The sequence below is a fragment of the Pelobates fuscus genome, chromosome 3, assembly GCF_036172605.1.
Source record: "Pelobates fuscus isolate aPelFus1 chromosome 3, aPelFus1.pri, whole genome shotgun sequence".
Taxonomy (NCBI): Eukaryota; Metazoa; Chordata; class Amphibia; order Anura; family Pelobatidae; genus Pelobates; species Pelobates fuscus.
Genome location: NC_086319.1, coordinates 297,728,476 through 297,752,967, shown reverse-complemented (window position 1 = coordinate 297,752,967; position 24,492 = coordinate 297,728,476). Strand labels below are relative to the sequence as shown.

The following is a 24,492-nucleotide window of genomic DNA, read 5'->3' as shown; positions in this document are numbered from 1 at the left end:
GTAGATAAAGACATGATAGTGACTAAGTTGCCGACTAGCCCTTATTGTAAGTCTATGGAATGCAACCCAGTCCATATACTTATTAATAACCCCGACAAGTTCCTAGATAAGTATGGAAATTTATTTGGGTTTCAGATATACGGGACGGGTTTAGATCCTGGGACATTATTGTTTATAGGAATAGAGACTGATACGGTATCCTCCCAGACTCATCAAGTATACCATTCCTTTTATGAAGAGATGAGTATAGATAATAAGATCCCCCATAACGCTAAAAACCTGTTCATTGACCTAGCTGAAAGTATTGCCGGTAGTCTTAATGTTACCAACTGCTATGTGTGTGGAGGTACTAACATGGGAGACCAATGGCCTTGGGAAGCAAAGGAGGTAATGTCCGGTTCTGAGGCAGTTGACCAACTAATATCTACACAAGCCGATTATCATTTGAGTGTTAGAGGTAGATCTGAGTGGAGATTAAAGACCTCCATCATAGGTTATGTTTGCATAGCAAGGAAAGGAATAATGTATAATACTTCTGTAGGAGAATTAACTTGTCTAGGGCAAAAAGCTTATGATGATGATACTAAAAATACAACTTGGTGGTCGGCTTCAAATGTCTCAGAACCATCTAACCCGTTTGCTAGATATGCCAGTTTAAAGGATGTGTGGTTTGATTTATCCATCACATCTACCTGGAGAGCCCCAGCAAATTTGTACTGGATCTGTGGTAAGAAAGCCTATTCGGAGTTGCCACAGGACTGGGAAGGGGCATGTGTGTTGGGTATGCTCAAACCATCCTTCTTCTTGTTACCGATTGAAACAGGTGAGACTTTAGGTGTTAAAGTGTATGATGTGAATCATAGGAAGAAAAGGGGACCCTTAGAGATAGGCACCTGGGAAGATAATGAATGGCCTCCCCAGCGTATCATAGATTATTATGGGCCAGCCACGTGGGCGGAAGATGGTACCTTTGGTTATAGAACCCCAATTTATATGCTCAACCGTATTATAAGATTACAGGCGGTGGTTGAGATTATTACTAATGAGACCTCACAAGCACTCAATCTTCTAGCGAAGCATAATACCAGGATGAGGACAGCAGTGTACCAAAATAGATTAGCCTTGGATTACCTTTTGGCAGTAGAGGGAGGTGTATGTGGGAAGTTTAACCTGAGCAATTGCTGTCTTCAAATAGATGACGAAGGGCAAGCAATAGCTGAGCTTACTAGCCATATGGTTAAACTAGTGCATGTGCCTACTCAGGTATGGAAAGGGTACAATCCAAGTAGTTGGTTTGGTAGCTGGTATGAGTGGTTTGGAGGGCTTAAGGCAGTGGTAGGTGGAGTCCTACTGATTTTACTGTTGTGTCTACTCCTACCGTGTCTTATACCCTTAGTAGTTAGGTCTGTGCAAAGCCTGATAGGAAGTATAGCAGAGAGGAAGGCTGCTGCACAGATAATGGCGATATATAAGTATAAGGCTCTAGATCAAGGAGAACCAATGCAGGAAGATGAGTGTTAAAAGATTCACATCATAAGATAAGTCTGGTCTGGTTCATGGTAACCTGAGGTATATGCAAACCAAGGTTAAGTGATGCCTCAAGTAATTGTGAAATATCAGAGGCATCAAAGGGGGGAATGTGATGTAATTCCAGTAAAATACAAGTTTAGCAGGCTAAGATTGCCACAAGGCATATGTATGTATATGTGTTTGTAGTATCAGTTAGTTAATTACACGTAGCTAAGATACTGTTATCACTGTACTGACCAGGTGCAGGAATGTAAGAACTGGAATTACGCGTCCCTCTCCTTTGTATCAGATGAGCCACGTGGTTAGACCGGATGGATGAGTTTAGACTCTATTTATTAAATAGGTTAAGGGTATGTGTGGGTGTAGTTAATTGTGGGAGGAGCTACAGTGCTATATAAGGAATGTACTCTATGTATTCAGTACTCAGACTTTGCTGTATTTTGGTGACGCTAGTCCCTCTGAGTCCCGATCGGTGATCCAATAAAGAATCTCTTCCTTCCTGAAGAAACCTGTGTCCATCTCTCTGTGCTTGGCTTCCGTCAGTTTCTCCGGTATCAATCCTGTTACAGCTAACTTCAACTCATACTTCATATCAGTTATCTGCATCTGTCTTGCTTCAGTTAAAGTATGGAACAGCTATTGTAATTACTTCTCACCTAAACCGTTAACTCTATTAAGAGACTCTTTATTGATTCAGTGTCTGCAATTTTCTATCGTTTACTCCTTAAAGCTACAGTGCCTGTAATTGTGGACTTCAGTTATCATTTACTACTTAAAGCTACAGTGCCTGTAACTGTGGACTTCAGTTATCATTTACTACTTAAGCTACAGTGCCTGTAATTTGGAATTAAAGTTTTTACCTTTTACTTTCTTTAATAAATATTCAACTATACGAAATCTGCAGTTGTGTTCCTTCATAACAAATGTTTAAACGTGACAGGTGGGGAGATCACTAAGGGACAGTGGAACAGGAGAGAGCATAATGAGACAGAAGGGGAGAGTTTTAAGGGATGGGAGGGGAGAGGACTAAGGGACAGGAAGGGAGAGCATTACGGGGAAAGGGGGCAGGGAGATCATTAAGGGACAAGGGAGATCACTAAGGGACAGTGGGGCAGGGGAGAGCACTAAGGGACAGGAGGGGAGAGCAGTAAGGGGCAAGATGGGAGAGATGCTGAGGAAGGGGGGGGGGGGGGGAAAGAAGCACAAATGAGCTGGTAGGACTCTATCCTACCCCACAAACTCTCTTTCACACTACACACACAATGCTTCCCTATACATACCCAGTAATACTCAATGCATCCCTACACACACAGAAACACACCATGCTTCCCTTACACACAGAGAAAAATACAATGCATCCATTACACACACACACAATGCAACCCTTAAACACAAAGACAATGCATCCCTTGCACACATACACAGAAACACACAATGAATCCCTTACACAAACACAGAAACACAATGCATCTCTTACACGTACACTCAATGCACCCCTTACACAGACTCAATGCATCCCTTACACATACAAACACACAATGCATCCTTTAAACACAACCAGAAACACACAAACACACTGCTTTCTATCCCTTACAAAATCACACTGCATCCACTACATACACTGCAACACCTACACAATCTGGTATCCCTGTACACTTCATTCCATAAGCACACACTTTAGATACTCTGCACTAACACGTAACACATCCCCTACACACTCCACTCGCTGTGAGTTAACTCATGGGTGGAACATGTAGGTGGATTTATGGGTGGGCCTTATGGGCATATTCGCCGTCAGGCCCTGGGGGCCAGACCTTGAGCTGTTCAAGGGGCCCGAGCCCATCCTCATCCTCATCTGTTTGTAAGTAGGCAATCTAGTATATTATTAGTGACACTAATTTCTAATTCACCTCACATCAAAGTCCCCAGAACCACTGCAGTTTAATAAAGTGGTTCTGGTGTCTATAGCCTGTCTCTGCAGGCTTTTTAATGTAAACACACACTGTGTGCAGCACTGGCGTTAGTTCATATGGCAGATCATATGGGTGGGGCATTGTGATGTCACATTGGGGGATCGGCGGCAAATTTTTATCTTGCCTAGGGCGGCAAAAATTCTTGCACCAGCCCTGATCCTAGGCTCTTTTTTTTTTTTTTAATATGGCCAGCTAGCCACCACATGATTATCCCTCACACTGTTGAGGTCAAATAGTACTTCAAATGATCATTCGCTTGTAAAATGCATGTGAACAATATGTACATGCTGGATCCATACGGTCCCTATTGTGTGTAAAACCTGTGCTTTGTACATATTCTAAATCCTATACTTTGTATTGGGTTCAGATGAGAAAACCTGACATCTAACATTTTGATTAAATTACACAGATCCAGTCGGATCGACTAGCCAACTAGTGGTAGGCACATGCCCAGGGTCCTAGGCTTCATACCCCCTTGCAGAATACTTGTCTCTGTTCTTTTAGGGTTGTGTATGGTGTTATTCCTGGTGGTCTAGCAGAGGCAATTTCCTGGTGGTTCGGTGGGGGTACAATTGTGGTCTGCACCAAACAAAATTCCATATCACTTTAAGAGCTTCCTTGCAAGTTCTGGAACTCAGTCAATGACTCAGAACCCTGGCTACAGTGCTCTAGTCATTGATAAGCACTGGGGAGGGTTGCAATGGAGATCTTAAAGTGGTCTGCACTAGATAGAAGTGCAGACCACATTCCACCTTCAATAAAGTGAAGGAAAACAGGACTGGGCAGGGAGATCTATTAAGCTATTGATCTTTGCCAGCTCAGAGATTACACACTCATATACAGAGCTGGTCTTTTGTTTTGTTTTTTGTTTGTTTTTCTTCCCTAAATGGCATTGTTAACCATTTTTTTTTTAACTTAATTCAAAAAATGAATTATTTGATGTGATTCTGAGACCTATCCAACTTTTTTTTTTTTACAGGGTGATTTATTTTTATTTATATCCCTTTGGATATGTAGGTTTTCTTTTCTGTTTTGCAATAAAGTTGTACTTTTCTTAATAATTTTCTTTATATGTCATAAGGAACCTTTTTGTGTCTAATGGGCCTTAGAGCTCATTTAGACATTGCTGTCTTTATTTGCCAGTCCAGTCGAAATTCACCAATTTTCTCAAAATGTTGTCCATCTGGACAAAATCCAGCATTTACTGAATTATCCTGTAAATCTTCAATTTTGACTATAACTAAGCCAGCATCATGGGGTACTCTGCCATAAAAGCACTAAGCATAGCAATGTACCTGGTGCAATAATGACAACTGACATTATATGTGCTTTTGTGGCATTTTAACACTTTTAAATGTCACTATTTCTGAAGTAAATCCCATAGCATGACCCTTTTAGCCCCTACTGACAAAAGAATGGGAAAACAGATAATTTAAATTAACTGCTGGGATTTTCTAATAAAGTCGTCACAGTTTGTTTTAGCATTCAAGCCAATACAAAGCGCATTAGGGGGGGTGGGAAATATTTGTGTATCATGCACATCAAAGCTGGGATTTTTCATTTATTGAAAGATAAACAAATGAGTAGTGCTGTGTGGAATACTTTTTAACAACTCTACTTAAAGGGTTATTTAAACCACAATGGCCACTTCTGCTTTTTGAAGTAGTCATGGTAATATGAGTCTTGATGTGCAGTGTTTCTTATTTTGCACATCCAGAGTATTTTGCAATTGTCTGCTGGGGGCACACCCAGCACAAATGACTTAAGCATCCTGGAACTCTGTTCAAGAATGCCTAATGTCAATTCTGTGCATAAAATATGTTTGTCGTCAGCGCGCACTGCACACTTCCTACAGACATAACTGCTTTTTCTCTACAAGCAGAAAAGACAACACTGCAGGAAGCCCTCCCACTTCTCCATACGCATTAATTTTTTTTAAAAAGGTCTCCGCCCTCCACCCGGAAATCCTGAAAAGCATACTCCCACATAAACATGCATTCCTGTCATGGCAGCCAATCAGGCATGACTATATGTTGAGTGGTGCTGGTGTATTGGTTTATGGCAGGGTGGGGAACCTTCGACCTTCCAGATGTTTTGAACTACATCTCCCTTGATGCTTTGCTCAGGCTGCAATCTGGCTCCACTGGTCAGGTGTAGAACAGGGTCTCTAGAGGCAGTGCTGACAAAAATCAACGAACAGGAAGCAGCTCCATTTTTTAAGGCCCCTTACACAGCTCAAGGTTTGGACCCCCAGGCCCTCCCATAAGTCCACCTACATGGCCCACACCTGAGTTCGCTCACAGGGAGAGGAGTGTATGTGTGTAGGGGATGGGTTATGTTTTATTGCAGAGGATGTAATATGTGTGTGTGTTCTCATGGAATGTAGTGTATAGGAATACCAGTTTGTATATGGGATGTAGTGTGTGTGTGTATAGGAGATGCAGTGTGTTTGTCTGTAAGACATAGAAAGCAGTGTGTGTTTGTGTATAATGAATGCATTGTGTGTTTCTGTGTGTGTGTGTAAGGGGTGCGTTATGTGAATCTGTGTTTGTATGTGTAAGGGATGCACGGTGTGTTTCTGTGTATGTAAGGGGTGCATTGAGTGTGTGTAAGTTGTATTGTGTTTCTGTGTGTGTAAGAGAAGTTGTGTGTGTGCTTAAGGGATATATTGTGTGTAAGGGAAGCATGGCGTGTTTCTGTGTGTGTGTAGGATTCACTGTATGTTTTGGTGTGTGAGTAGGGATGTATTGTATGTTTATGTGTATGTGTGTGTGTGTGTGACGGTACATCGTGTGTTTCTGTGTATGTGTAAGGATTCATTGTGTATGTGTGTAGTGTAAAAGAGAGGGTTTTTGGCCCCTCTGTGTGTCTTTCCCCTCCCATCCCCAGGTCCCTCTGTGTGTCTCCCTCCTGAGCCCCTCTGTGTGTCCCTTAGTAAACTTCCCTCCTGTCAGGATTACTGTATGATCCAGCACATAGAACTGTATAGCACGGATGACAAATAAGTAACGTACATAGAATAGTCAAAATACTAGCCGAGGTCAGGGAACACAGAAAGGGACGCAGCGATGAGGAAATTCTCACAGTTACAGGGCTTGCGCAGAAGCCAGACTTCAAAAATAACAAGTTTGTAAACATAAGCAGTAACATCAAGCGTATTTATACACCACTTTCCGGCTTTTTATACATCCCGCCTCTAAGCTATGATCACGGGTTTTTATTTGTCTGTCATACTCGTCTAGTGGTGCAAGGGTACTTTGACCGTGCTGCTTACGCAGAAGTCAGCGCGTTGTGTGTGGTCATTATACATTCCTATGTAAACATGGTCTGACATAACGGCATACCTCCTTACAACCCGGTCCCGGGCCTCATATGGGTAGCCCCCCTATCGAGGATACATTTTTGAACTTTTATATGAGCCCAATATCAGGATTGCCAGTGCTCGGTGATACCTAAATAGGGCAGCCAAAAAAGGCTCCACTGTGCCTTCCAACCCGTCAATCACGCTTGAGAGAAGAAAGGAAAGGACTGAAAGAAGGAAAAAAGGAACAGAGAAGAAAGGAGAAAAAGAGGAGGAAGAGGGGGGGAGAGAGCCTCTATTTTTTTAGGATCCATTTGAAATCCCGATGCAGAGTGTTGTAACCCAAAAAGTGGACTTCAGGCTGGTCAAATATGCACTTTTCTAATTTACAATAAAGTTTATTTTTCAACAACGTCTGCAAAACCTGTTTCACATGGGAGTTGTGAGTTTGAAGATCAGGGGAATACACCAAACTATCGTCAAAATAAACCAAGACAAATGAGTAAATGAATTCCCTGAGTACATCATTTATAAAGTCTTGGAATACGGCCGGGGCGTTGCATAACCCAAATGGCATTACCAGATATTCATAGTGTCCACTACGGGTATTAAATGCCGTCTTCCACTCATGATTCTCTTTAATTCTAACCAAATTGTAAGCGCTCCTAAGGTGAAGCTTAGTAAATACTTTAGCTCCCTGAAGTCTATCGAACAATTCGGAAATGAGTGGCATAGGGTATGCATTTTTTACAGTGATTTTATTAAATGCCCTGTAGTCTATGCAAGGGCGTAACTCACCACCCTTTTCCTCAACAAAAAAGAATCCTGCACCAGCTGGTGAGGATGACTTTCTTATGTGCCCTTTGCTCAAGGATTCTTTGATGTATTCCTCCATTATTTTACTCTCCTGGGCAGATAAGGCATAAACTGCCCCCCTTAGGTGGCATAGCGCCTGGAAACAGGTTAATGGCACAGTCATATGCTCTGTGGGGAGGCAATACATTGGATTGGGCCTTGTTAAACACCTCCTGAAGTTCTCGGTATTGTATGGGAACTCCAGGAGTTTGGGGAGTGGTAGTGGGAAGGTAAATAGTACCCAATATCTTTAGTACTGGTTTTATACATCTCCACATACACTCTTTACCCCATTCTAATATCTCCCCATTAGCCCAGTCAATATAGGGATTGTGGGATTGTGGGATTGTGCTTACTCAGCCACGGAAACCCTAATATGATAGGACATGATGGAGAAGTAATAACCTGAAACGTCATCTCCTCCCTATGAGAGGCCCCAATAGAGATTGTAATAGGGACAGTTTTGTGGGTTATAAGCGGTTGTGTGAGTGGTCTACCATCAATAGCCACTACAGCTAGTGGCGTAGGTCTCTCTCTGACCGGTATCTCATTACCCCTAATAAACTGGACATCAATAAAATTTCCAGCAGCACCTGAGTCCATTAGGGCACTGCAAGAAAACTTCTTGTTATCAAGGGAAATAGATACCTCAAGGAGGAATCTACTTTTGTTTTTGTTAGAGGACAACTCCATCACACCAGATCTGTCCCCTTAAGGTTTTTAGGTGCGGAAGTTTTCCAGACGCACTGGGCAATTAGTTATCATATGTCCCTTTCTACCGCAATATAGGCATAACCCCTCCCTTCTCCTATACTGTTTTTCGGCCTCCGACAGTATAGTGACCTCCAACTGCATAGGTTTGGGTTCGGACTGTACAGGGAGGTTAGACAAAACAGGTTTAGAGAATCGAGGTGCTAAGGACATAGCCGTACGTCTGGTCTTGCTTCTGGTGACTTCTCTGAGACTTAACCTATTATCAATATGCATGACAAACGTAATAAATTCGTTAAGACTCTGGTAATTCTTTAGCAGCTATCTCATCTAGTATAGTCTCTGAGAGACCCTTTTTGAATGCTGAGATTAACCCATTGTTAGTCCAGTCTACCTCGGAAGCTAAGGTACGTAATTCAATAGCATAAGCCGAGATAGACCGGTTACCTTGTCTGATGTGCATTAGGGCAGTGGAGGGGTCATCCTCTCTACCCAATGGCTAAAAACGTGAGCATGAATTCGGCAAGGAATTCCTGGTAATTATGAGCAATGCTCCGATTACTCTCCCACAACGGATTAGCCCAGTCAAGGGCCTTGCCCTTTAATTGATTCATTAGATAACCAATTTTTGCTCTGTCCGTGGGGAACGACCCTGGTGCGGCCTCAAAATGGTACTCCACCTGATTAAGAAAACCCCTGCATTCCTGGATATTGCCATCAAACTGTAGGGATGCTAGGAGTCCTATTAACAGTGGGTGAAGGTACAAAGGGTAGAGGTGCTATAGGAGGAGACGCTGCAGATGCGCTGTTCTAGCGAGAAGCGTACTGAAAGCCTGAGCGAATTGATCCATGCGGTGATCATTCTCCTCTAATTTCCTCTTGCATGCAGCTATGTGCTGACAGTTCTACATTATCTATGGCCATGTCGTAATGTCAGGATTACTGTATGATCCAGCACGTAGAACTGTATAGCACGGATGACAAATAAGTAACGTATTACCGGTCCTTAGAATGGGCGGATTTAACGTACATAGAATAGTCAAAATACTAGCCGAGGTCAGGGAACACAGAAAGGGACGCAGCGATGAGGAAAGCCAGGAGTCAGGATACCAGATTATAGAGAAGTCAATAAACAAAGCCAAAGAAAAAAAAATCAGGTAGAACACTATAAACAGGAACGCGCACTGAGCAGGGCACTGAGCAGGATGAGAACTGGGCCTAAATACCTCTCCTCTAGATCTGATAGGCTGTAACCGGCCTTTGACCCCAAAGTCAGTTACCATTTGCATAATTGCTGCTCAGCATTAACCCTTCTGTGGATTAGGTTGCTACTCGGCACAACTTTTCCTGTGTGGATAGTAAATGTCATTAACCACATTTTTATAAGCGGATGAATACGTGACACCTCCCCTCCTGTCCCTTAGTGCTCTCCCCAGCTTCCCTGTTCCTTAGTGCTCTCAACTGCTACCTTAGTGCTCTCCCCTGCCCCCCTTTCCCTTAGAGTTCTCCCCCCTACCCTGTCCCTTAGTCGTCACTCCTCTCCCCCCTCCCCTGGTGGTCTTTCCCCCCCCCCCTATTCTCATGGTGGTCTCTGCCCTCCCCCCCCCCCCCAGGTGGTTTCTCCCCTCTCTTCCCTGTTGGTATCTCCCCTCTCCCCCTATAGTGGTATCTCCCCTCTCCTCCCCCTGGTGGCATCTCTCCTCCCCCAGTGGTAGCTCCCCTTCCCTTGTGTGCCTCCTACCTTCCTGTGTAGCGTGGCTGGGTGGCACAGACCCCTGTACAGGAGCTTCGGTTTCCTGTACCTGGCTGGACTGACAGGAGGTGCTCACTGAGAGAGCACTTCCTATAATTCTGGCCGGGTACAGGAAGCTTCTATACTCAGAGTGACTGGCAGGAGGGAGTGCTGTGCTGCGCACCCCCCTTGTGATTCCACTGATGTAAACACTGACTTTTCAGAGGAAAAGGCAGTGTTTACATTCCTGCCTAGTAACACCTGTATGTAGTGGTCACTCAGACGGCCACTAGACGTGCCTCTTAGTCAATTGCTGCACTGTGTGCCGCACTGGCGTTCAGCGTCTACACTGAACATCCCCATAGAAATGCCTTGATTCATTATATATTGATTGGCGCAGGGTTGCATTTTGCGTAATTGCCTACCAATGCAATCATAGGGGAAAGCATTGGCTTGACTGAGATCAACAAGTTTGTTCAACAAGCCATGGAGGCAGAGCCAGGCAGGGCCATCCGCAGTGATATTGGCGTGGCATGGATGAAAAGGTTGTTAAAAATCACCTTTTTGAAGCAATGCAAGAAGGGCCCGCCCAGGGCTATGTTTGTGTTCCTGACACTATAATTTTCCTTTAAAAACATGATAAAAATAAGGATGTTTATTCACTAAACATCAAGTGTTGATTTGGAAAAATTCAAATCTAGTCATATCTTTGCTTTTTTACACCCTACATTTTTGGTATTGGTTTGCAAATTACTACAATTTATTGTTTAGCTGATAAACCCCAATGCAGAAAAAAAAAAATATGTTTAACATAAAGGACTGATACTTAAATGTCTCTCCTTTGTAGCAACTCCTCAGGCTCAGATTCTTGTCTTCAACCAGTACAAGGCAAGATCACCTGGTCAATCCACACTCCAGCACTATACATTGCCCATCAACACAGCAAGAATTTATAAAGTTCAGAATAAGATACAGCACCTCATGGGTATTGTGAGAAATGCTAGGAATTCAAAGAGAATTTTAATAGCCAGAAAGAAAACTGAGTTGGGCTTTTATATATATATATATATATATATATATATATATATATATATATATATATATATATATATATATATATATATTTATATTATAATTAAGGGATACCCCACTGTCCAAACGCAAAAAAAAACTAAAAAGAAAATAAATCACCGTTTAGTAGATATATACCTAACAAAACCATGTATGCATTAAAGGAGCACTATAGTGCCAGGAAAATAAACTCATTTTCCTGGCACTATAAGGTTATTAGGTTCTCTCCTACCACTGGGCTGAAGGGGTTAAAAGCCCTTCAGCCACTTACCTCAATCCAGCGTCTGGCTCCCTCGGCGCTGGTGACCTCTCCTCCCCCTGCCGACGTCAGCTCCGAATGTGCATGCGCAGCCAGAGCCGTGCGGGCATTCAAACTGCCCATAGGAAATGCTTTCCTATGGATGTCCAGCGTGTCCTCAATGCGATTTTAACATAGAGGATTGCTGAAGCGGCTTCTAGTGGCTGTCAGGGAGACAGCCACTAAAGGCTGGATTAACCTTCAACGTAAACATAGCAGTTTCTCTGAAACTGCTATGTTTACAGCTGCAGGGTTAAAACTAAGGGGACCTGGCACCCAGACCATTTCATTGAGCTGGAGTGGTCTGGGTGCCTATAGTAGTCCTTTAATTATGAATTTCCCCTCCATTTTGGTATATTCTAAAGCAGCTTGCCAAAGTTTCTGTTCTCTTGTCTGCTGCCCTCCCCTTCTAACCCCCGCCCAGACTATCTGTGACTGCCCAATCACAGACTTCCCAACGCAGCTCAATAAGAAGTCTTTGCAAGGCAGGTGCACTGAGTAATTGCTGCCTCTTGAGTTTAGATCCACTGAGTTAACCAAACCAGGAAGTAACAGGGCCTCTGATTGCAGCAGGAGCGATGAAGGGGAGAGGGGAAACAAGGTTTATTTATTGAAGTTCCAATTTCTAATGAAATCTGCTATTTTTTTTGTAAAATAAAAAGAAATAAAATGGACACATTCTTCACACATAAAACAATTCAACAAATGTAAAGGAGCACTATAGTGTCAGGAGCATGGGCGTAGGAACCCCCACAAATCTGGGGGGGATAGCATTCTTACTCGCCGGGTATATTCTTATTCAGTAAACTGGGAGTTGTTTATCCCATTGTACAGCGCTACGGAATTTGATGGCGCTATGTAAATAATAAAATAATAATGTTAAATTTTAAGTGTGTGTGTGTGTGTGTGAAATAATATAATGTGAAGCATATCAGTGTATCGCATAGCTCCACAGCAATACAACTGACAGTAATGTGTGAGGTGCAAGTACATCACAGAACACCTCAGCAATAAAATGCATGGGAAAGTGCAGTGTGTGAGTGTATCACAAGCTCTACAGCAAAATAACTCACAGGAACGTGCAGTTTGTGAGCATATTACAGATCACCTCATCAATACAATGCACAGGAATATACAGTGTTTGAATATATATCAGCCAACCCAATGCGTGGCAAAACACTGCGCTGCACCAATCAGCATCTCTTCACAGAGATGCGTTGAATCAATGCATTTCTATGAGGAGTGTTCAGCGTGAATGCTAGTGCTGCACGTTGTGCAACACTGGACTAGGAAGCACCTCTAGTGGCCGCCTGATAAGGTATTCCTCGGCAGTAATGTAAATACTGCCTTTTTCTGAAAAGGCAGTGCGCTTACATTAAAGGACCACTATAGTGCCAGGAAAACATACTCGTGCCCCCACCCTCAGGGCCCCCCTCCCGCCCGGCTCTGGGCAGAGGAAAGGGTTAAAACTTACCTTTATTCCAGCGCCGGGCGGGGAGCTCTCCTCCTCCTCTCCGCCTCCGATCCTCCCTTTCGGCTGAATGCGCGGCAAGAGCTGCGCGCACATTCAGCCGGTCGCATAGGAAAGCATTTACAATGCTTTCCTATGAACGCTTGCGTGCTCTCACTGTGATTTTCACAGTGAGAATCACGCAAGCGCCTCTAGCGGCTGTCAGTGAGACAGCCACTAGAGGATTTAGAAGCTGGCTTAACCCTTATATAAACATAGCAGTTTCTCTGAAACTGCTATGTTTATATAAAAAAGGGTTAAACCTAGCTGGACCTGGCACCCAAACCAATTCATTAAGCTGAAGTGGTCTGGGTGCCTAGAGTGGTCCTTTAAAAAGCCTGCAGAGACATGCTATAAACACCAAAACTACTACGTTTAGCCGTTGTGGTTCTGGTGACTATAGTGTCACTTGAATATAGAGGGAAAAAAAGAATCATCACAAATGTATGAAATAAAAATGTCTATCATTTTTTTTGGGAAACAATGTGCAGATAGTACTGTACTAATGATATCCCTGGCTGGATGGGAGCATTCCATGTAATCAGTATGATATCCCTGGTTAACCCCTTTATCCACCCGTCCCTAATTGTCTCCCCTCCAACCACCTAGCCTCCTAACCCCCATAAAACAAGTAATATATCTTCTTGTACTTACAGTACTGAAGACACCAGCAGTGATCTGGGTTCAGGGCTGAAAGCGTGAGGCGCTGCTCTGCAGTTGTAGGAGACCGGAGCTCACCCTAGCGTTGTCGTGACATCATGGAACGCGCGTACGCAGAGGGCAAGGGAGGTCGGGAGGAGCAAACAAAGTCCTTCAATATGTGGCGATGCCGAATAGTGGAGGATTGAATCAGATCAGGATTTGAGAGGGAACATTTTTAGCATATTATTGTGGGCAGCGGGGCTCAAGAGGCAGCTGCCTTGGGCCCCCCAGGAGCAACTGGGCCCGGCAGCTGCCCTTTTTGCCCCGTGTTAATGGATGCCCTGACTTAGGGTGACCACATTTCCTAACTGCTATTTAGGGACACTTACTACCTCCTCTACCCCTTCCATTCATATTACTACCCTATCCCTTCCGTTCATATTACTACCCCCCCATACCCCTTCCGTTCATATTACTACCCCCCATACCCCTTCCGTTCATATTACTACCCCCCATACCCCTTCTGGCCATATTACTACCCCCCATACCCCTACCGGCCATATTACTACCCCCCCATACCCCTTCCGGCCATATTACTACCCCCCCATACCCCTTCCGGCCATATTACTACCCCCCCATACCCCTTCTGTTCATATTACTACCCCCCGCATACCCCTACCGTTCATATTACTACCCCCCTATATCCCTACCGTTCATATTACTACCCCCCCATACCCCTACCGTTCATATTACTACCCCCCCATACCCCTACCGTTCATATTACTACCCCCCCATACCCCTACCGTTCATATTACTACCCCCCATACCCCTTCCGTTCATATTACTACCCCCACATACCTGTTCCGTTCATATAACTACCCCCTCCTATTCATATTACTACCCCCCCACAGCACCACCCCCTCTAGTCATATTATTAGCCCCCTTACCCCCTTCATTCATATTAGTACTCCCCTCCATTAATATTAATACCCCCTCCTACCCCCCTCCATTCATATTAGTACCCCCACCCCCTCCATTCATATTAGGATACCCTTCTATCCCTATTAGTACCCTTCCACCCCCCCCCCCCCTCCATTCCTATTAGTAGCCTCTAACCCCTTCCATTCATTTTTCTACCCACCTCTTCCCCCTCCCCCTCCCCAAATTATATCTCCCCTCTCTAACCCTTCCATACTAAATACCTGGCAGTGGCAGGGCGGGCAGGCAGCTGCTTTTTTTTTCAGAGCCGGCGTCTGAGCTTATAATGACGCCGGCTCCACTCTCCTCCTTGCACACTGTTGTCCCCCTCCCTGCCGTTTTACCGCACAGAGCAGGGGAGGGGGACCTCTTCAAGCGGCGCACGGTGTCAGACTGAGCGCCGGGTAGTCACGTGACACCCGGCGCTCCTATGCAGAGCGGGAGGGGGAGGTGCTCCCCCTCCCAGCGTACACTCTGTGCGGTTCCATTATGGAGCCGCACGCAGCCTGTCAGGGGGACGGCAAACATCACTTGTCAGTCTGACAAGTGATTTTTGCGCTCCCCTTTGGCCGGCGGACCTGGGGGGGATTTCTCCATTATCTGTCCCCCCCAGATGATTTCCTGGGGGGGATGCGTCCCCCCCATCCCCCCCGGTTCCTACGCCTGTGGTCAGGAGTACAAATGTGTATGAAACACCATTCAGGCCCCTTTCCCCCTGTGAAAAAGGTATTTTACTCACCTTTTCCAGCGCCACATGGGTTTCCTCGTGGCTGGCCTCACACATTCTCATTCTGATGATCTCAGACAATCTAAGGCTTTCCCATAGCAAAGCATTGGGACGCTAATGTGCACGTGTGGCAAATTATAATGCTGCGCAAATTAGTATCTCCTCATAAAGGTGCATTTAATATGAGAATCGTTCAGCACCACCATACAGAGCATGGAGATGCTGAACATAAACTGACCCAGAAAGTCCCTCTAGTGCCTGTCTGAGTGACTGAAACTAGAGGTGTTCCTAGGCAACAATGTAAACACTGCCTTTTCTATGAAAAGGCAGTGTTTACATTAAAATGCCTGCAGGGACAGGCTATAGACACCAGAACCACTATATTAAGCTGTAGTTGTTCTGGTGATTACAGGGTCCCTTTAAGTGCTTTATAGGTCTGGACGCAGGCTTCCCCAAACTCCGGCTTAATGAAACGACATTGGTTTCCACAGGACCCCCTGTTATGCAGAGTGCCTTGGTAAACCATTCTTACATTATCAAGAATGCTGAGGAAAATAAACCGATAGACTGTGTGCTCAGTGATAAGATGCTGCAGTCCTGTGGGGGGGTGTCATACACATGAGAAGATAAGGATAATTGTGTGCGGCTCCTTTAAGAGTTAAGAAACTTGAGATTTGTTTGCGCAACAGTCAGTGCAGCGGAGCCGCCAAAGTGTCTAGACCGTCACGTGATTGAAGACAGCCAATAGGACGCCGTCTGCCGGGCCTGAATGTGTGTGAGAGCGTGAGCACAAAGAGCAAGACTCAGTGTGTGAGGACCGGGGGACTGACACAGCCTGACTGACAGACACACACAGCTCGCACCGAGAGAGACTGACACAGCCTGTATCGAGAGAGAGAGAGACAGAGAGAGACAGACAGACACAGCCCGACAGACAGACACAGCCCGCACCGGGAGAGAGAGACAGACACAGTTTGCGCCGGGAGAGAGAGAGAGAGAGAGAGAGAGTGAGAGAGAGAGAGAGACAGACAGACAGACACACACACACAGCTCGCACCGGGAGAGAGAGAGAGAGACACAGCCTGTACCCAGAGACAGGCTGATATTGCGAAGACCGGAGAAGGAGAGCACAGACACAGCGGGACCGATAGCAGTACAGCAGGAGGTTCACGGAGTGTACAGACCGCATCCTAATCCGTGCTCTGCTCACCCACTGTACTCACTGCACTATACACCGCGCTGCAGGCACTCGCTCCACTATACACTGCGCTGCAGGCAGTGTGCTCGGTGTACACAGTGTGTGTTGCAGTCGGTGTACACAGTGTCCCCGGTGTCGGTGAATGCCCGGGATGCTCAGTCGGTCCATGTGATAGTACCGGAGTGACTCTCTGCCACACTGACTCCATCCCCCGGGAGCTCCGAGATGTGACCCGGCAACTCTGGCCGGACTGTCAGCACTGCCGATACTGGACTGGATAGTACCCGCTTGGCACGGCATAGCCCGGATAGGACTGGATAGTACCCGCCTGGCACGGCATAGCCCGGATAGGACTGGATAGTACCCGCTTGGCACGGCATAGCCCGGATAGTACCCGCCTGGCACGGCATAGCCCGGATAGGACTGGATAGTACCCGCCTGGCACGGGATAGGACTGGATAGCCCGGTACCCGCCTGGCCCAGCAGTGGCCCCACACAGCGGACTGTCCTGGTGCCCTCCCCGGCTGTGCCCCCCTAGCACAGCCCCATGCCGACCCCCACCGCTCGCCCCGGGCACTGACACTCCGCTGACCCGGGCCCAACCCCGGGGGCGCCGCATGTTCAGGTCCAGACGCTCCGGGCTGGTTCGGCGGCTGTGGCGGAGCCGAGCGGGCGGGGATGGGGGGGTCTCTTGCTGCGGGGTGTCCGAGCCGCCCGCTGTATCCCCGGAGCTGCGCTCGGCTGCCTCGGCTGTGCTCAAACGCCTGAAAGAGCCGGCTCTGGGCGCCCTGCTGGAGGCCGTGGAGTCCCGGGGGGCAGCGGCCGGGGGCTGTGTGCTGGTGAGCCGCCTGGGACCCCCGCCTCATCTATTGCTCTGCAGACTGTTCCGGTGGCCCGAGTTACAGCACCCCGGACAACTCAAAGCCCTGAGCGGCTGTCAAGGAGCCGGAGGAGCGGACAGCAACACTGTGTGCTGCAACCCATACCACTACAGCCGGGTGTGTGGCCCCGGTAAGTACCCGCACTAACCATCACTTTTAATATGGTACCCAGAGTAACCCCCACCACCATTGCTTCCTATGAGACAGCCAGAGTCTACTTCCCACGGGTCACCCACACTAATCCCTTCCCACCCGGTTAACGTGAGACACCCCAATGCAAACTCTGCTCGGTTGACTTGGGGCACCCCAACAAGAGTTATCAGATCTTGGACATGTCTCCACCTTAGATTATCGATGAAGAGCAAATCTGTGGCTAAATTGTTTAAATGAAAGTCACTGTGGCCTGATTCTAGAATGTTTGGACACAGTGCTTGCTGTACTACTTGGTGTTTTTTTTGTTTTGGTTTTCACATAGAATTCCTTTAAGATTAGGCTTCTATTTTATGTCATCCCTTTTTTAGTCATCCCTTTATTGACAAATTTACAATGACCTGCTAGGGAGCATGGCTGCGGTAATGTCACAGGTCTCCTAAAGGGAATGGAGTGCTCTTTCAGTCACTGAATTGAGGTGGATCATTTTCATGGATTAAAAACTAGTTTGTGATAGTTTGTGAAGTTTTGAAATGCCTTTTTGTGTAAAGTTGAGTGCATTGTCCATGAATGTATCAGTGGCACAACTTTTTTTTTTTTCTCTTTTGTGATAAATGCATGACTTTTTTTTTTTTTTTTTTTTTTTTTTAAATCACCACAGCAAACCTATCAAACCGTAAAAAAACCAAACTGAAATATCGCCTTGACATAACTATTCAGACCTTTAATGCACTAGTAAGTTGAAACACCTTTTAGCAGCAAATATAGTCACTAGTCTGTTTTGGTATGATGTGACAAGTATTGCACACCTGGATTTGGGTAGTTTTGGTCATTCAGGTTGGATGGGTCTGTTGGTGGACAGCCAGTTTCAGGTCTTTCAGAGATGTTCATATGATTGTAGTCTGGGCTCTGGCTTGGTCATTCAGGGACTTTCACAGTATTGTCACTTTTTTTTTTTGGCTCAGTGCTTAGGGACATTTTGTTCTTTTGCAAGGAGAACCTTCGGCCCAAGTTTGAGGTCCTGAGTGCTCTTACCAGATTTTTGTTAAAGCGGCAATGTCATTCCGAAATTGCCTTTCCCCAATTCTTCCTCTTCTCTCAGGACTGTTCTTCATTTCTTCCTACCTGCTCTAGTTTTCTTTAAAACATAAGACAAAGTAGGGGCTATTTTATCTTGTGTATTTTTCCTACGCTTGCCCAGCTTTGATCCAGGGGAGGAGCAAAGTCCGCTCCATTTCCTGTGGTCAAAGCAATTTTCTCACCTTTCTCCTGCTGCTTCATTCGGCTTGTGAATGCCGGTGCAACTACCAAATTTCGTCCTAACAGAATGAGAACAGTTTGTTTATTCGTATTGTGATGAAATTCAGGATTTTTGTTCACATCGGAATTTCATTAGAATGAATGAAACTCTGATCCTATTCGTGCCGTGAGTAGATGGCTTCCTAATTCCCACGGTATTAGGGAGCTATCTACTAAAAGGATGAAGTACCTTAATTGGTCTTTCAACCAAATTTACTAATAATAAGTAAAGATTATTTACCAGTGGCTGCTCACTGTTTAGTAGACATGCCCCTATTAGCGGAATAGCGAGGAGGGGCAGGTTTATTACTAAGTGATCTTTACTTAGTAAATTTGGCTGAAAGACCAATTTAGGTCTTTTGGTAGATAGCTCCCTAATACCGTCGGAATTGGGGAGCAATCTACTTGTGGCACGAAAATAATCTGTATTTCATTAATTCGAATGAAACTCCGATCCGAGCAAAAATCCTTCATTTCATCCTAACACGAATGAACAAACTGTTCTCATTCGGTTAGGACAAAATTCGGTAGTTGTGCCCAGCGTTTGATGCCGAATGAAGCAGCAGGAGGAAGGTGAAAATTGTGGGAGATTTGCTCTGACCACAGGAAATGGAGCGGACTTTGCTCCTGGGTCAAAGCTGGGCAAGCGTAGGAAAAATACATAAGACAAAAAAGTCCCTACTTTGTCTTTATGTTTTAAAGAAAACTAGAGCAGATATGAAGCACAGATCCTGAGAGAAGAGGAAGTGATCTGGGAAAGGTAAGTTCAGCATGACAGTGCCACTTTAAGGCTTTCTTAGTATTTTTGCCGCTTTCCCTTATCCCTGATCACACTCCTAGTCCCTTCCAAAAAACACCCCTAATGCATAATGCTGCCACCACCATGCTTCACTGTTGGGATGATATTGTGCTGCCATGACTCTTTGAATTGAGGACAAACCGTTCAATCTTCATTGAAGTCCTTTTTACCCATTTTCTTTTTGGTTCCTGTGTTTTGCAGTCAGTCCTGTTTTTTTTCCCAAACCTCTTCAGTTGAAGAATTATAGAGGCCATTGTGCTTGTAAGAACCATTAAAGGACCACTCTAGGCACCCAGACCACTTCAGCTTAATGAAGTGGTCTGGGTGCCAGGTACCTCTAGGATTAACCCTTTTTTTTATAAACATAGCAGTTTCAGAGAAACTGCTATGTTTATAATGAGGGTTAATCCAGCCTCCAAATCCTCTAGTGGCTGTCTCATTGACAGCCGCTAGAGGCGCTTGCGTGCTTCTCACTGTGAAAATCACAGTGAGAGCACGCAAGCGTCCATAGGAAAGCATTGTAAATGCTTTCCTATGCGACCGGCTGAATGCGAGCGCGGCTCCTGCCGCGCATGCACATTCAGCCGATGATGTCGCGATCAAGATGGAGAGGAGGAGGAAAGCTCCCCGCCCGGCGCTGGAAAAAGAGGTAAGTTTAACCCCTTCCTCTCTCCAGAGCCCGGCGGGAGGGGGTCTCTGAGGGTGGGGGCACCCTCAGGGTACTCTAGTGCCAGGAAAACGAGTATGTTTTCCTGGCACTAGAGTGGTCCTTTAATGAGGCCACTTTTGTTTTTGTGAAGCCGTCAGGCATTGCACCAGATATGATGTGAGATAAAGCGGAATAGCAGAATTTTGGAATGGGCAGGTAAAGGGGAGTTCTGCTTACCTGAACTTGTCCCTTGCGGGCACTGACCCCTTATCCCAGTGGGTCCTCTTCAGCGTGCCAGGCCCAACATGTGCAAGAGTACAGTATTGAGGTCTATGGAGGATCCTGCAATACTGTGGGATCCTCGATAGATGATGGTAGGTGTCTAGAAATGTCATACATAAGAAATAGACAGCCGTCCCTACTTTGTGTTATTTTTGTATTCTTTATTTTTGAAGCGCAATGTCAGATACAGTGTGCAGTTATGACATTTAACAGGTTACATGAGTTGATGCAGTGACATAGTGGTAAAGAGGATTTGTTGCGCCTTTTTTTTTTTTTTTTTTTTGCTCGTTTAAACATAAGAAATAAACAGGTTTATCAGTGAAGCCAACATCCCATCTAGACCAGGTTTAGTCAATGCAAGGTAGCGTTTCTATAATATGGTTAACTAGGGTTGCGTACAATTAGTTTAAAGACAAATGAAGTAAAGGAACACAATCCAGATTGGATAACACGTTATGGTATTGGATAAACTGGCTGTGAGCCTAAAATGAAACAGATTATGCATGTTTTAACTAGACTACTTGCAGGTAGCATCTATTAATCATAGCTTTTTAGGGACTATGAGTAGATAGTCGGTCGATTAGTAGGTTATGAGAAGGTAGTTTAAGTCTTCCAGCTTATATTGTCACAGGTGGGCATTATACGCTTTTTACAATTAGCTGGGTGCGTGCTTTAGATATGAGAGACAAAACGTCACCCCTTAGACCTCTATAGCTACACATGCATAAGATTAGTGTGGTTGATGCATTATGAAAGATGAAGTTTACGGCATTGCCATCTATAAAATAAGCGGATTGAAATTAATGGGGCCATTATCAAAGAGTCCCGGTGTGTCTGTCTAGCCTATGCCCTCTGTGGGCTTAGCTTGTTCCCGCTGCAGTCCGGGTGTCTGCGGGTGTTGCGACTCCTGTGGGGTTGGCTGGTATGTGCTGCACGGCATTCTGGGCATGGTGTGTGGCATTCGGCATGGCAGACCTGGACCCTGGTGCGTCTGGAGAGTAGAGTGGCGTGGGTTGAGGACGGACGGTCCTTGCCGTTCGGCATGCGCTGACCTGCTGTGCCTCTCTCTCTGCCGCTTGCTGCAGGCCTGGCTCTGAGATGGCGTCGTGGTCTCGTGGTGAGTCTCAGGAGTTGAGTGACTTGTTAGGCTGCTAGAAGGCGTGCGTGTAGTTGGTCGCTGTAGGTGTCGGATCTGTTGATGTGTGTGTGATCCGTGCTGGTTGCAGCAGGTACGAGGGGCAGGCTTTCAGGCACTCTGATCTCTGTGCTGTTGCACACGGCCTCCGCCATCTTAGGTGTAACCCCTGGGTTGCGGGTAGGGATGGCAATGCCGCTCCGCTAAGCCTTAGCTGTGGTCCCGTGGGCGGGGCCCCAGGGTGTGGACCGGGATCACCCCCACCGGTCCAAAGGGGGGGGGGGGGAAGAGAAACTGGACCGGTTCCTCGTGGGTCTGGGCCCCTGGCTGAGCACTGTTAGGCAGGATAGCGGGGCGGCGGCCGTCCACTCACCGCTGGAGTAGGTCTCAACTTTAGTAGTGAAGATTTCTCCTCCAAGGGACTAATACTCATAGAGCCAGCCTCACCCTAGATCCAGTGCTCTCTGCACGCTGAGGGCCGCTGTTGCTGGTCAGTATAAGGATCAGAAATCGTATTTTTCAGCATTCCAGATGGGGTGGACTAAATCTCCCATGATGCTTTGCTTGTTAAAGTCCCCTTAATATTGTAAAATGCTGCAGAATCTGTTGGCGCCATATAATTGCCCATAACCATAATAATAATAAACCTACTGCTGCTGTAAAGGCTTTGTTAAAAGGTGCAGTTGCATACTTTTCTCATGTAGCCTTCTGCATATTGAATGTATCCCACTATATGTTCTTCCTTTAAGGTACATTTGTAGTGATTAGGATGATGGTAAACGTTAGTCGCCATCTCTGGTTTTGTGTCAAACCATTTATGCGGTTTGGCAAAAGGGGGGGGGGGGAGAAAGGGAGACTGCCACTAGAGGTTGTATTAACCCTGCAGTGTAAACATAGCAGTTTCTCTGAAACTGCTATGTCTCAGCTGCAGGGTTAAAACTAGAGGAGGGACTTGGCACCCAGACCACTTCAATGAGCTGAAGTGGATTTTTAAGCTTCTTTCCTCCTCATTTGTAGTGTGTGCCCTGGCTATGTTTGGAATGAAATGGATTGTGGGGTTGCTTGTTAAATTTTTTTACTGTAAAACTAAATGAAAACAAAGCATCATATGAAAAAAGGTTAATACAGTTACAGGGGATTTTTAATGTTGATAGTTTCCAATGAAATTACAGTTCAACTCTAAACGAGCACTCCAAACCCTTATAGCTGCTTCAATGGAGAGAAGTCATTATGGAGTCTGGATGCCATTTTACCTTATGGGGTATGGTGTAATCCCAAAGCTCATTTCTCAGCCCCTTTCTCCAATGAGAAAGCTTTGATCTTGGGCCGTGGTGTTCAGTTAAAGAGCATTAGCTGACTCTATCACTGGCTACTACTTACCATGGGAAAATAGTGTTCATCGCATCAAAATACACTGTAAAATAACATAAACAATTGCATTGAGCTATAAACTACAAATATTCATAAAGCATTTTTATTTATGCTGTATATGTGAAATATAAATGTTCGTGAGCAGATTCATAAACCGTTTTATACTTTTCGTTTTCATCATGTAATTCTCTGTATCTGCTAAACCACCACTTTGTTGGCTGTTAAGCAGTTAACATTGGAAACTGCACAGAAAAAAAACTATTGAATTTTAAGTTGCTGTCAGTGTATATAGAGAGAACCCCTCCCTTGCGCATCATTTTTTTTTTTTTTCTCTTCTTTATTGAATTTCTCTGGTAGCCAGAATTACTTTGACAACCTCCAGCCAGGAAGGTCTCTTGCCATAATTTCTCACTATACCTTGAAGTTAGATGCATCTTTCAGTATCTCCAGCCCTTTTGAGGCAGAGACCTTTACTGTAATGTGTACTCTACTGGATAGTATGGAGTAGGCATCCCCCCCAATTTGCAGTATAACCTGCAAATAAGAGATTTACTTACCTGGAATCCAGTGCCGGGTGAAGTTCCTGGTGCTGTCTTCCATGCCATTTGTGACGTCACATGGACTTAGAGCGGTCCAATCACAAGCTTCTTTTAAAGAAGCCTGTAATTGGAACAGTTTTCCTGCTCAGTGTGCATGTGCGTGCTCTGCGTGGGGAAAATGGATGCTCTGCCTGCAAGGAAAGAGATCTGTGTGCGTGCAGTGTTTCAAGCTCAAAACACTGTACATACATACTCCTACCACAATGACCACTTCAAATCACTAAAGTGGTCATGATGGTTGGAGTAACCCTTTAAGTGTCAGAATAAAAAGTGATTTTAAATCTTTACACCTCAGTTGGACTTTAAAATATTTGAAAATCTGTTGTCCCAGGTAAAGGCCACGTGAGATACTGCGCTGCCATGGTTTATGGGTTACTGGTGTGCCAAAGCATGCACCACTCTGTCCTATGTTAAGTGAGACACCATTGTCCCACATCAAAATGAATACATTGTAAAAGAAAAATCTATTCTACAATAAGAAAAGGTTAGACAATGAGACTGGCTGTGTCTGCCTTTTCAGTGGGAGTTTGATTAAACCATGCCTTGTCCTATGTATTTTAACATTTGCAGTCTCCCTGATACCTACTGGTTATCTCACACTCCTCTCATTCCATTGTTTCTGGAGGAGATGTTCCCAGGCATCTTTAATTGTCTAAAACAATCTTAATTGTTAATGAGGAAAGTTTCATTATGTAATTTACTCAATATATTAATTACGTTTATCTGTATTCTATGCAAGCTCCCATTATATCTTCTAACCATACCAATTCATACTAGTAATGTTGACTGTGCCTCCTCGTT

At 45.2% G+C, this 24,492-nt stretch overlaps 1 protein-coding gene and 1 long non-coding RNA gene across 2 annotated transcripts in view; one reads left to right on the top strand and one right to left on the bottom strand.

Annotated features, from left to right (window-relative positions):
- Positions 1-24,492, bottom strand: part of LOC134603105 (uncharacterized) — a 741,779-nt gene that overhangs the window by 272,049 nt on the left and 445,238 nt on the right. The gene's annotated exons all lie outside the window — the stretch shown is intronic.
- SMAD6 (SMAD family member 6) overlaps positions 16,052-24,492 on the top strand; it is a 29,978-nt gene continuing 21,537 nt past the window's right edge. Inside the window, exon 1 of the mRNA XM_063448755.1 lies at positions 16,052-17,537. Coding sequence (XP_063304825.1) covers positions 17,144-17,537 — 394 coding nt within the window. The 5' untranslated portion in view covers positions 16,052-17,143. The remainder of the gene's footprint in view (positions 17,538-24,492) is intronic.